The following is a 14,389-nucleotide window of genomic DNA, read 5'->3' as shown; positions in this document are numbered from 1 at the left end:
TGCTGTTTCTAAGGACAGACTAGTCCCTTGATGCTTCATTTTTAGGGCAAGAGGAGGGCCTAAAAGACTCAAGAAGACGCGCACCCTTTACCAAAAATGAGATGTCTGTGGGGCGGCCCTCCACGCCCAAGGACCGCCCCCTGAAGGACTAGCAACAGAGCGGTAAGCAGGGAAGGCAAGCAGAAAAGGGCAGACCAGCTACGCAGGCGGACTCTGGGGCGGGAGAGGTGGCAGTGCTCGGAGACAACGGGGAAGCCCCCCGGCCCGGCACTGGCACGTAACAAGAGATAGGAGGCTGGGCGCCATGCGTGTGCGGTCGTAGGTGGATGGCCCGGATCAGAGGTGCGGCGGCAGGCGCGGGAGAAACGGCCAAGGGCGGTCCCCAAGGATCGGGCTCTGAGTGAACGGCGCCAACCCAGGCCCCTCAAGAGTGGGGCCGCGGACCGTCGCCGCCGTCCTCAGGCCTCTGCTGGGGCCACCGGGCCCGCCTCCTTCATGCGCAGGCTCGTTGACCAGGAAGACGCGGGTGGGCCGAGTCAAGAACCGGAAGTGCCCGGGCGCACCGGCAACCTTCCCCGGAAGCCCGCGAGCCGGAACAGCCCTGAGGCCCCGCCCCTCGACGGAACGCTGGGTTGCTGGGCAACCGGCGCGGGCGCCGCGGGAGGGTTCGGTGGTGCCCGCAGCTGTCCCTGTGTAGCTCCTACTTCCTGCCCTGGCAACCTCCCGGCCCGCCCGCCTCCCTTCTTGCCGCCCCTCCTCGCATCACGGAATCCCTGCCCTTGGCACTACGTGCACCTCTCCGGCTCCCACGACACTCTAGTGCCCACTTGCTTCGAAGCCAAGCTTCATCGAAAGGGAAGCGGGCCGACCCCGGGCGCGACCTCCACGTTGGCTGAGCGCGCCTCTCCAGCCATGGCCACCTACACCTACACCAGCCGGCCCCGGGCCCTGCCCTGCCAGCGCCGCCGTTACCGGGACGACCTGATGCCCCAGTGAGTGAGCAAACCGGCCCCTGTGGGGTGTCTCCCCATCCTGGGGCCGCGGGATCTTGGCCCTTTCGCCCTGGCAGAACCTGCCTATGCTGCTTTCCCTTCCCTGCTCTCTGAGAAATAAATTCCCTCCCTAAGGAATTCTACTGGAGAAGGAAATGGCAACCCACTCCAGTATTCTTGCCTGGAAGATCCCAGGGACAGAGGAGCCTGGTGGGCTGCCGTCCAGGGGGTTGCACAGAGTCGGACACAACTGAAGCGACTTAGCAGCAGCAGCAAGAAACTCTCCTGTGTTGTGGAGGACTGAAGCAATAAAGGGAATTAGTTAACTTTTTAGTGAGCATGATGCTGGCATGATTGATAACATGTGCAGGGAAACGACTTAGAGTCAACAGATGTTTATTGGCCGACTGTGTGCCAAGCAGGCACCTTCTAGGAGCACCAACATACATTTTCTTACCTAGTCTTCAGTGCTGTGAAGTTGGTTTTATATTATGTATTATGCATATAAAGAAACTGGGATACAAAGGTGTACCTCACAATAGCGTGTCCATAATGGGGGTCACATAAATCTCTTTTCACAGGAATCAGGTTCTCCTTCCATGTTGGACTGCGAATTGTACTTTTACTTCATCGGTATTGCAAATATTCAGGTATCCATATTTGGAAAGGCGTTAAATATTATGGTTCTCTTAAAGTTTTTTTCTGTATGCTTCAATTTTTGGAATCAGCAGAACTTTCCAAGAATGCAGGCTCCATGGAAGCAAGACCCTTTATGACTTCTATTCACTAAAGATCTGCCTGACAGATAGTTAGCACTCAACACAGATTGTTGAATTAAAGACTGAACATGAGTTCTTGATGCTTATTTCAAGCAGAGTCTAAAATCATAATTATCTTATTCTGACAATAAAGACATTTGTTAATAAGAAATGTCTATCACTTTAAGAAAACCAAAGTAAGAACATTTAAATTATAAAAAGATTCAGTTTTTAAAGGGACTCCTTGGAGAAATATTTCCTAGTGCCTTGAAGTGGTTGCTTACAAATCCTTCCTATTAAATCACACCAAGAGATGAAATAAGAATCATTGGTGGTTCCTTAGAAACAATTTCTCTTTTTATAGAATTAGTTGATTGGTATATTGAAGCAATCTGAATCAAGCCTTTGAGAGGAGTTCTTTTAGATGTGTCTTTTTGATTTTTCAGTTTACAAATTTATAAAAGTAATACATTCTTGTGAAGCAAATGGAAATTACAAATAAGGAGTAATAAAGGCAAAGTTAATTCTCTCTCACCCATCTCTACTCCCACTTCCCTGTTGTAAGCAAACTTAAACAGTCTTACTCTTCCACACCTTGCTTGTGCACACAAAGAGGAGCATATGTACGTGTATATGGAAGGTTTTATTTCCAAAATGGAATCATTCTACACATATTAATCTGCGCTTGGCTCCCTCTACTTTTTTTCTCCTCCACGTTTTTATAAACTCTAATTCCTTTTTTCCCCAAATTTCTTTCTGTATACATGTACACACAGATTTAATTTTTTAATATATGTACTCATTCATGCCTGTGGGCATTCTTAGTACAGCCTTATTCTCTAGCCCCTTCTCTTGCAAACCTGCTGTCCCTCTCCTGCCTCCAAACCACATTAATGACTTTGAATGAATACTTTGATACTTTTCTCCAGACACCCATGTTTATGTGCACATGTATGAATACAAATATATACATACGGATACACATCTATGTGGCCTTTGTCTACTTCATAACAATGTAGCATACATAATTCTCAACGTCCTCCTTCTCTCACCTAATTCTGGAACTTCCTTAATCAACAGTGCTATAAAAAAAATTATTTTCTTAAAATATTTTCACCTTACTCTAAATCCTATTAAAAATGAGTTGACCTCAAAGACAAATATCATATGATATCACTTACATGTGGAATCTGCAAAAGTGATAGAATTGAACTTATTTACAAAATGGAAATAGATTCACAGACATAGTAACTTACGGTTACCAAAGAAGAAAGGGGATGAGGAATAAAGTGAAAATTTGAGGTTAACTACACACTACTGCTGCTAAGTTGCTTCAGTCGTGTCCGACTCTGTGCGACCCCAGAGACGGCAGCCCACTAAGCTCCCCCGTCCCTGGGATTCTTCAGGCAAGAACACTGGAGTGGGTTGCCATTTCCTTCTCCAATGCATGAAAGTTGAAGTTGCTCTGTCGTGTCTGACTCCTAGCGACCCCATGGACTGCAGCCTACCAGGCTCCTCTGTCCATGGGATTTTCCAGGCAAGAGTACTGGAGTGGGTTGCCATTGACACTACTATGTATAAAATAGATAGATAGCAAGGACCTAGTATATAGCACAGATACTTTCAGTATCTTATAATAACTTATACTGGAAAAGAATCTAAAAAATATATATATGTATAATTGATATACTTTGCTGTATACCTGAAACCAACTCAATATTGTAAATCAAATATACTTTAATTTTTGAAAATGAAAAATTGACTTTTGGATACCAATGCTCTATTACACTCATAATTTAGAATATACGTTTTTATAGACCTGAAGAACCTGTGCATTACGGAAACATAATGTATGACAGAAGGGTGATCCGAGGCAACACTTACGCTCTACAGTCAGTACCCCTGGTAAGTACAGTTTGAATTGTCTGACACAGAGTACTCCAAACTACCTGTGGTGAAGGACCAATTTTTGTTTCTGTCTTTAAATTTCTAATCTGTTACAGACTAAAGCATTTATGAAATAAGGATGGATTGCTAGAAAAATGAAAGGGAAGAAAAATGTATGCAAAATATAAGCCAGATAGTGGTTGGCAGGGAATGGGGGAATAGAGAAGTGTTATTTAATGAGTACGGAGTTTCAGTTTCACAAAGTGAAAAAAGTTGTGGAGATGAACGGTGGTAGTGGTTGCACAATGTGAATGTACTTAATGCCCCTGAGCTGTGCACTGAAAAATGGTTTGGTTCGGTTCAGTCATTCAGTCATGTCCAACTCATTGCAATCCCATGGACTGCACCACGCCGGGCTTACCTATCCATCACCAAATCCCGGAGCTTACTCAAACTCGTGTCCATAGAGTTGATGATGCCATCCAACCATCTCATCCTCTGTCGTCCCCTTCTCCTCCCGCCTTCAATCTTTCCCATCATCAGGGTCTTTTCCAATAAGTCAGTTCTTGGCATTAGGTGGCCCAAGTATTGGAGCTTCAGCTCCAGCATCAGCCCTTCCAGTGAATATTCAGGACTGATTTCCTTTAGGATTGACTGGTTGGATCTCCTTGGGACTCTCAAGAGTCTTCTCCAGCACCACAGTTCAGAAGTATCAATTCTTTTTGCTCAGCTTTCTTTATAGTCCAACTCTCACATCCATACACATGACTGCTGGAAAAACCATAGCTTTGACTAGATGGACCTTTTTTGGCAAAGTAGAATCCCTGCTTTTTAATATGCTGTCTAGGTTGGTCATAGCTTTTCTTCCAAGGAGCAAGTGTCTTTATTTCATGGCTGCAGTCACCATCTGCAGTGATTTTAGAGCCCAGGAAAATAAAATCTATCACTGTTTCCATTGTTTCCCCATCTATTTGCCATGAAGTGATGGGACTGGATGCCATGATCTTAGTTTTCTGAATGTTGAGTTTTAGTCAAACTTTTTCACTCTCCTCTTTCACTTTCATCAAAAGGCTCTTTAGTTCATCTTCACTTTCTGCCATAAGGGTATTATCATCTGCATATCTGAGGTTATTGATATTTCTCCCGGCAGCCTTGATTCCAGCTTGTGTTTCATCCAGCCCGGCATTTCTCATGATTTACTTTGCATATAAGTTAAATTAGCAGGGTGACAATATACAACTTTGACGTACTCCTTTCCCAATTTGGAACCAGTCTATTGTTCCATGTCCAGTTCTAAATGTTGCTTCTTGACCTGCATACAGATTTCTCAGGAGTCAGGTAAGGTGGTCTGGTATTCTCACCTCTTTAAGAATTTTCCACAGTTTATTGTGATCCACACAGTCAAAGGCTTTGGCGTAGTCAGTAAAGCAGAAGTAGATGTTTTTCTGGAACTCTCTTGCTTTTTTGATGATCCAGTGGATGTTGGCAATTTGATCTCTGGTTCCTCTGCCTTTTCTAAATCCAACTTGAACATCTGGAAGTTCATGGTTCATGTACTTTTGAAGCCTGGCTTGGAGAGTTTTGAGCATTTGCTAGCGTGAGATAAGTGTAATTGTGCAGTAGTTTGAACGTTCTTTGGCATTGCCTTTCTTTGGAATTGCAATGAAAACTGACCTTTTCCAGTCCTGTGGCCACTGCTGAGTTTTCCAAATTTGCTGGCATATTGAGTGCAGCACTTTCACAGCATCATCTTTTAGGATTTGAATTAGCTCAACTGGAATTCCATCACCTCCACTAGCTTTGATTGTAGTGATGCTTCCTGAGGTCCACTTGACTTCGCATTCCGAGATGTCTGGCTCTAGGTGAGTGATCACACCATTGTGGTTATCTGGGTCATGAAAATCTTTTTTGTATAGTTCTTCTGTATATTCTTGCCACCTCTTCTTAATATCTTCTGCTTCTGTTAGGTCCATACCTTTTCTGTCCTTTATTGTGCCCATCTTTGCATGAAATGTTCTGTTGGTATCTCCAATTTCTTCAAGAGATCTCTGCCTTTCCCATTCTGTTGTTTTCCTCTGTTTCTTTACATTGATCACCGAGGAAGGCTTTCTTATCTCTCCTTGCTATTCTTTGGAACCCTGCATTCCAGTGGGTATATCTTTCCTTTTCTCCTTTGCCTTTTGCCTCCTTAATCCCTTAGTCATCTATTGTTTGTGTACTTGAACAGGCTTTGTTTGGACTGAAGTTGTTTTGTTTGTAAGCTAATGTATTTTTTATGGAAATTCTGTCATGAAATTAGGCTTAAAAAAAAAGTTCAAGTGGTTTTCAATTTCTTAACTACACATTAAAATCTATTGAGGCTGAATGGTTACCTCAGTTTACTAGGCATCAGAGGAGTTCATGGTAAAAAATCCTTGAATGAGGAAAAACAGTTTATTATTTGGGATTCTGTACCCATTTTATTCTGGTTAACAGTCATACTTTGAAGTTACTTTTTTGTGTTTTACCAGATACCTTTGTAATTGCCTGACAAATTTCAGATAAATTTTTAATCACCAACTCACTGGTAAGCAGGACGTATTCTATGACAGAATATGCTTTTATGCCACCCAGGAATTGCTTTGGAGCAGCACTCCTATACACTTTGAGAAATATTTTCTAAATTTTCTAAGCCTTTTCTGTCATTCAGCCTGGGCAGCCCGATCCTGTAGAGATTCAGAGACAGCAGCAGGTTAGAAGGAGGGCTTTTGCCAGAAAACGAGCCCAAGAACAGCTCAGACCTCGTACACCTGAACCCGTGGAAGGCAGAAAACACGTGGATGTGCAGACTGGTATGTGGGCCCACGGCTTGGTGGCTCCTGAGAGTGTATGGTTTTCTGAGTCAGTTCATTTTGTTTGACTTTCATATTAACGTATCTGTCATGCCATCTAGTATTTCCCTGTCACGTGGTAGAAGAAGTCCGTTCAGTAAACAAACTCATAGACTGAATATTGTTATTATATTGGATATGGCTGAAAATGTGACATGCCAGTTTTTTTAAAAAAGAATATAAGGACCAAATTAATTCTCTCAGGCCTTTTCGCGTATGCTGTTCTCCAACTGGTAGTATTTCCTGCTTTTTGTAGCCCAGGATGAATCACTCTTGGACTCGTGGAAGGTGGAGATCAGTATAGTTTTATTTTGGTATTTTGTCTTTTGAGAGAAGCAAACCCATTTACTGAATATCTGAAAACTGCATATCTGAAAATGTGAGTTATTAGTCCAAGCTTTACTAATCCCGGGGCTTCCCGGGTAGCTCAGCTGGTAAAGAATCCGCCTGCAAAGCAGGAGACTCCAGTTCGATTCCTGGATCTGGAAGTTCCCCTGGAGAGGGAATAGGCTACCCACTCCAGTATTCTTGGGCTTTGCTGGTGGGTCATGTGGTAAAGAAATCCACCTGCAACATGGGAGACCTGTGTTTGATACCTGGGTTGGGAAGATCCCCTGGAGGAGGGGATGACAACCCACTCCAGCATTCCTGCCTGGAGAATCCCCATGGACAGAGGAGCCTGGCGGGCTACAGTCCATGGTCGCAAAGAGTCGGAGATGACTGAGCGACTAAGCCCAGCACAGCACAAACCTGTTTAGATCTGAGTCCCCCACCTCTCTCACAGTGGCCTCTTCTAGCTCCTTTTGCTCTCCATTCCCTTGCATCCTCCCCGGGGCCACACAGGCTCTCCTAGGCTAGTGCCAGGCTTTTCCTACTTATCTGACTGTTGTCAGCTGTGGGGGTTTACCTGGACCCATGGGGTCCAGCTGTGTTGTTGACAGAATCTTGGTAGTCAAGCAATGCTTGATGTTTTCCTTGGACATAAAATGTAACTACCTAAGATTCACCCTGCCAAGATGGTGAGTGGATTCACCAGAGATATTTCTGGATAGTAAGGACAAAAGGTTGAGGACCATTCCAAGCTGTTTCCTACCTTGAGACCAAGTCTAGAATAAGTATATGTCCGTGATTAGCCAATATAGTTGTAATTCTATGAAAGCTAAATTTTAGTCTTTACTTATACCAGCAGAATATGAAGTGATAGAATAGCAGCCACTTCTTGTTGAGTACTTCCTGTGTCTCAGAGACGATACCAGGTCCTTTACCTGTGTCTCCTTTATCATTATGAAGACTGCAGGGGGCTGATAGCCATGATCCCTTCTGCAGATAAAGAAACTAAGACCCAAAGAGGATGTAATTGCCAGGTCCTCTGTTCAACACCTGACTCCAGTTCTCACGTCGTTTGCATGATGCCATACTGCCCTGGCCTCATGTAAATTATTCCTAAGGTGAAATTTGTTTTCATCTATCTGTTTATGATGTGTAGGCTAGAGAGAACGTCCATAACACAATGATGTGATGCATAGTTTTTTTTACATGTCCGGGAATTTTCAAACCTTTGAACATCGACTGTCTTAAGACTTTGTTACGTGGATGAATCATTAACTTTCCATCCCGTGTTATATTTTGTGTCTTATATACATCTATAGGTTCATGTTCTTTAGTTCTGTTTTCAAATACAAAGTTAAAGTCGCTCAGTCATGTCTGACTCTTTGCGACCCCGTGGGCTGTCCATGGAATTTTCCAGGCCAGAATACTGGAGTGGGTAGCCTTTCCCTTCTCCAGGGGATCTTTCCAACCCAGGGATCGAACCCAGGTCTCCCGCATTGCAGGCAGATTCTTCACCAGCTGAGCCACAAGGGAAGCTCATTTTAAATACAAAGCTCAGTGATCTCTCAACATTTAGTAAATATTCTAGCCTGACTGACTCTGTGGTCTTCCAAATATATAAAAATGCTTAGTACACTATGTGGATTGAACCCCACATTTGAGCACCTTTATTTCAAGATTTATATTCTGATCCATTCATTTCTGTTTTGAAGGGGCTGTAGTTTCAAATTCTTGAAAAAGACCAGAATTTCAAACTCAATGTATATGGTGTTCTCTTAGAATTATACCTTGAAGAAATTGCTGACCGCATAATAGAAGTTGATATGGAGTGCCAAACAGATGCGTTTTTGGACAAACCACCAACACCACTCTTTATTCCTGCCAAAACTGGCAAAGATGTGGCCACCGAAATTCTAGAAGGAGAGGTATAGTACATTATTAGACTTCCCTCTGTCTTCTTTATAAAGCGTTAGATTTAATTAAAACCTTAACATAAGTGCAAACCACCTCACAGTCAGGAAGATTCTAAATACTTACTGCATTTCCTTCCAAATGGTGTATGGTTTTATCCTGAGCTACCCAGAAATGTTTTTAAATATCATGATCTTTTACTTTTTAGTCTTTAAAAAAAAATTTAAATGCCATGATCTGATTTTCCCCCTCTGCTGATCAGAAATAAAAAATTTTAGAAATGTGTTTAGAATATCTGCATATTTAATTTTTGTGTGTTTGCATACTTGCTTAATGGATGAACATAAGGTAGATTTGTACCAAATGAGGAAAAATAATATCTCTGGTATGGAAGGTTCCACTGCTAGCTGCTGGTTGATTATATAAGTTTTATGAAGATAATTCTCTGTACTAGGAAAAAAGTCCTAAAATAATTAATTTTTATATCAGTGTGGAATACACAAATACAGGCCAGTTTCTGAAACTGAAGAAGAGAAGGCAGTGCACATAATGACTTAAGTGAGATTTAAAACTCGAAGGAGTTCGAAAATATTGTCATTGAATTAGGAAATAAGTCTTCATAATCTATACAGAAGACTATACTTGCCTCTAAATCCTAGAGATGAATCACCAAAGTATCCATTATTCTTGTTCCTTTGTTCTTCAAACTGTTATCAAAACGACCAATAAAAATCAAGCAGAAACGATGGAGAACAAGACAGACAAAGACATTTCCCTTGGGTTTTAGAGTTTTATTGGAAAATTATTGAGAATGAAGGTTTATTCTGATGATTGAATAGATCTTTTTATAACTTTGACTCTTACCAGTTTTTGCCTGTAAAGAGCCCCTTGTGCCTTTTGGGCTGTTTTGAAGACTAGAAACAGTAAATTACCAGCTCAGTGTCTGGCACACAGAAGACCCTCAATAAGTAGGATCCTGTTATTTATTGCTGCTTTTATGGATTTTTTTTTCACTGAGCCTTTGGTCCATGATTAAAATTTTAAATTTGTTTTGTGTGTTTAAGCTGTTTGACTTTGATCTTGAAGTTAAACCAATGTTAGAAGTTTTGGTGGGAAAGACCATCGAACAGTCTCTTCTGGAAGTGATGGAAGAGGAAGAGTTGGCGAACCTGCGGGCCAGTCAGTACGCGTATGAAGAGCTTCGCAATGTCGAGCTTGCTGAAGTCCAACGACTTGAAGAGCAGGAGAGGCGACACCGGGAGGAAAAAGTAGAGAATTTTCGTTTTCTCTCTCAGACAGATTTCGGTTACTTAACTGATTATGTTCAAAATCCCATGTAGAGCTAACAGGTCTTGGCAAACACGTTAGAGAAGACCTGTAGTATTTGTTGTTCAGGTCTCTCCTACAGATCACCGATCTTTCATGAACAATTACATTTTTAAAATTCCAGTTTACATAGATGTACCTAAATAGAGATGGACTTCCCAGGTGGCTCAACAGTAAAGAATCTGCCTGCCAGTATAGGCAACCCAGGTTCTATTCCTGGGGAAGGAAATGGCAGCCAGCTCCAATATTCTTCCCTGGGAAATCCCATGGAGAGAGGAGGCCTGGCAGGCTACAGTCTATGGGGTTGCAAAGAGTCGGACTAAATAATACCAACAACCTAAATAGAGTTCCCCAAAATTCCTGCAGGTCACAATTTAAATTACATATGTCCCAATGAAAGGCACTCTTAAATATCAAGAGTCCTAGAGAAGAAATAACATCAGTTTGCCAAAAATCAATGGCAGAAAAGGTGGCAGGAAAAAGTGGAGTGTATTTGGGTAGATGTGGAGTAAGAAAGAGGATCTGGAAAGAATTCTGGGTCTTTTTCTCAGTGACTAGCTCTGCTCCACACCCTTACAGATACACCTACTATCTGAATCTTTACAGAATATTTCTTCAGATTATAAGGTTTTTAGAACCTTTAATAAGAAAAGTTGTAGAATCCGATCATTAAATACGCCACAAACCTCTAGTTAGGAAGCACTAGGCTCAGTACAGTTTAAGGTGAGTTAAACACTGGATGGATAAATGATAAAGAGTTTCCAAACACCTGAAAGGGCTCAGAGTCTAGCTTCCCACACGAATAGCTCAGTTGTTGGAACATTCTACTCCAAACCTAGTCAGATGGACTTTCAGTTTTCCTCCAGAATGAGTAACTTTGTAAAGAGCATGGGTCTGTTGATAAGAATTGTGCAAATGCACGATTATATGTTCACAAGTATAAGATGAATCCTAACAATCAGCTTTGTTGAAATAATTGGTGAAGCTTTTATCAAAGAAGAGTTAAATTTGTTTGTTTACTGTTTGGTGGTGTGTGCAATGCTCAGCCGTGTCTGACTTGGACTGCAGCCTGTCAGGGTTCTTTGTCCATGGAATATCTCGGGCAAGAGTACTGGAGTGGGTTGCCATTTCCTCCTCCAGGGGACCTTCCTGACCCAGGAAATGAACCCACGTCTCCTGCCGAGCAGTTAGATTCTTTACCATTGAGCCACCTGGGAAGCCCTTATTTACTATTAGGAAATGTTTTCGAATTTTAAGCAAATATAAATCTGGTTGACTTGTATTCTTCATTTTTTATAATATATATTATTTACTATTAGGAAATATGAAAAAAACAAAGAATACAAGTCATCTAGATTTATATTTACTTCAACTTTGAAAATAGACTAATTAGAAAATATATTAATGTTCCCATTTCTGCATGGGAATAGAGAAGGTAGTTCATAAGCTTCACAGATTTCATGTGATCTATAAATAGCAACAGCAACAAAAAGGTTTTATAATTTTCAGAACTTTACAAATTCAAAGAGTCATTATAAACGAGACAATTTATTGGCCCGAGTTTTTTAATCAAAGATGTCTAAGCAACTATAATTTTCATATCAGCAATACTTTATAATACTAATTAAAAATACAGGTAACTATTATTATTCTTTGATTTCAGTCAGACATGTATATCCTGAAATTACTTTACTTGAAAATGGATCAGGAAATGAATTTTACCTTAAGCATCATCTCCTCTGAATTCAGTACCTACTTAGCTGTTGAAATTCATCAAAATCTTAGTGAAAAATACGAACTGATCATAGACACCTTGCTGTCCTTTTTTGGACACAGATATAAGTACAAATTCTCACACTCACGAGAGTCGGTATCGGGGGAAGACATAATAGCAGAATAGCCACCTGTGATGGTGTTTTCCTCTGGGCAGGAACGTCGGAAGCAGCAGCAATGGCAGGTGGTTCACAAGCATAACGAGACTTCGCAGAAGATCGCGGCTCGAGCGTTTGCACAGCGTTACCTGGCCGACCTCCTCCCGTCAGTTTTTGACAGCCTTCGGGATGGTGGCTACTTTTATGATCCCATTGAAAGAGGTTTGTTGGAGGTCTTTTGTTAGATTAACTGTTACAATAAGCATCCTGCTAATGGTTTGAGTTCGTGTTGTGCCCATTTTTATTTTGAATTGGAATCTTTCTTTACCAGCTGAACCAAACAGGAAGCCCAAGAATACTGGAGTGGGTAGCCTATCCCTTCTCCCAGCGGAACTTCCCGAGCCAGCAATCAAACTAGGATCTCCTGCTTCGCAGGCAGATTCTTTCCCAATTGAGCTATCAGGGAATCTTTCTATCTCTGGGCCAAATTTTAAAATCAATTATAGTTGTTTTAAGAAAGTACCGTTACTAATAAGAGGTGTGTTACAAAGATTTTAGAATGTTTACTGAGAAACAACATTGGAGAGTAGAAAGAAATATGGACCGGATGTCCCCCATAACCCCAGCTCCTTGTTTCATCTCACATAGTGCCTATAAAGTCAGTTCTGAAGGCTTTGACTCCAGGGAAGGCCTCATAATTTTGCAAATACCATTTATACTTCAATAGAAAGGTCATGGAGCAGACCACATAGAGAGAATACTATACAGCAAAAGTGAGACTATATGAGTCTGTTTGACATTTTATAATAAGAAAACAAGGCTGATATATCTGTAACATTAGGGGAAAAGCACAGGTTCCTCCGGTTTGTAATGATTCATAAAAATCACTTAATGAAATTAACTTTTTAAATTACAGATATTGAGATAGGATTCCTCCCATGGCTAATGAATGAAGTTGACAAAACCATGGAGTACAGCATGGTGGGAAGAACAGTGCTTGACAGTAAGCTCTTTTATGTTATTGAAAAGTCATCTCTGAAATTTTTCGGTAAAAAGAACATAGAGAAAAAGGATGTTAATTTTACAGTTTTGGTTCTTAAATTTTCAGTATATCAGTTCTATTCACAAAGTGAACTGAAGTCGCTCAGTCGTGTCCGACTCTTTGCGACCCCATGGACTGTAGCATACCAGGCTCCTCCATCCATGGGATTTTCCAGGCAAGGGTACTGAAGTGGGTTGCCATTTAACAAAGGTACCTATTTTTACCTTCAGTATTATTTTTGGTTCTTGTATAATTTGATCAGAATTAACATCTTCTGTCATTACTTTATAAATCATATTCTGTTAAAACAGGCATTGAATAGAATTCATATTAAGTGGCACAGAAGCTATGTATTGCTTTGGTCATGATACAGGGAAGGCACAAGGCCTAGTGAATATTTTATACTCATCTATAAGTGAGCGTTATAACTACTAAAATAGGAAAAGTCATAGTGATTTCTGTACATACAATTTTCAGTGTTGATCCGTGAGGTGGTTGAGAGAAGACTGAACCTCTATGAGCAGAAGGAGGGCAGGCACGCCCCTGTGAGGCCTGAGTACGGACTCAGTGGTCCCGGAGAAACAAGAGAGCCCCTGGTGGGTTTTGAATCCTGGGATCAGGATGCATCCCAGGCCCAGAGACCCCTTCCAGACAGAGACTCCCTACAGAGAACACCATACGACACAAGGTACATGGAGAGAGTGTCGTCCCGGGAAAGGAGGCTCGCTGAAGAAGATGATGAACTGACAGAAATGAAGAAATCCTCCAAGAGGGAAGAGCTGCTGCAGTAGAGGGGAGCCTCAGCGCCGTGGAGCCAGTCAGCAGCCAGTCAGCACTGCAGCCAATCAGGTAACGATGCGTGAGTCCCCTCAACTCATGGAAATTATGTTGTGTTTAGTCAGCGTATCTTTTTGTCTCATGGACTGGGCAAATCAAATATGTTGAAATAATAAAACTAATTTTTTAAATGAAACCTTATTTATTTAATAGTAGACTCTTTAGGAGCTATACTGTAACTCGAATGAGAACTATGTCTAATTTCAAGCTTCCTATTACCAGTATATATAACTAATATTTGTTTCCTTACTCCTTCCATCACCACTATATAACCAATATATTTTTCCTTATTTGTCTCACGACCACTACATATCGCTAATATATTTTTCTTTAGTTTTGTAGTTTCTCTCTTTTTTTAGTAAGTAGGATATTTAATGTTAGATACCAGTTCTGTTAGCTTTTCTTCTCTGTAGAAAAACTGTTTAATTTACCCCAAGCAGGAATCCCTCAAGTTTGGGTTCCTGAAAGCCTCAGGGCTCTCTCCTTCCAAATACCAAGAAATACACCCTTATCTGTATAAAGGTAAACAGTTACCCGTTTCATCTTCAATATTCAAGTAAAGTTC

General features: G+C 41.4%; 1 protein-coding gene across 1 annotated transcript; it reads left to right on the top strand.

Moving 5' to 3' along the window:
* Positions 1–480: 480 nt before the first annotated feature.
* On the top strand, positions 481–13,817 carry RSPH3 (radial spoke head 3). The gene is made up of 8 exons (XM_052645973.1): positions 481–992; positions 3,568–3,655; positions 6,327–6,468; positions 8,617–8,762; positions 9,813–10,016; positions 12,005–12,167; positions 12,862–12,948; positions 13,465–13,817. The coding sequence occupies exons 1-8, from the start codon at positions 496–498 to the stop codon at positions 13,776–13,778; spliced, it is 1,641 nt and encodes a 546-aa protein (XP_052501933.1). The 5' UTR covers positions 481–495; the 3' UTR covers positions 13,779–13,817.
* Positions 13,818–14,389: the final 572 nt, after the last annotated feature.

Source organism: Budorcas taxicolor, chromosome 9, assembly GCF_023091745.1.
Source record: "Budorcas taxicolor isolate Tak-1 chromosome 9, Takin1.1, whole genome shotgun sequence".
Lineage (NCBI taxonomy): Eukaryota > Metazoa > Chordata > Mammalia > Artiodactyla > Bovidae > Budorcas > Budorcas taxicolor.
The sequence above is the reverse complement of the archived record's forward strand: the minus strand, read 5'-3'. Positions and strand labels throughout refer to the sequence as shown.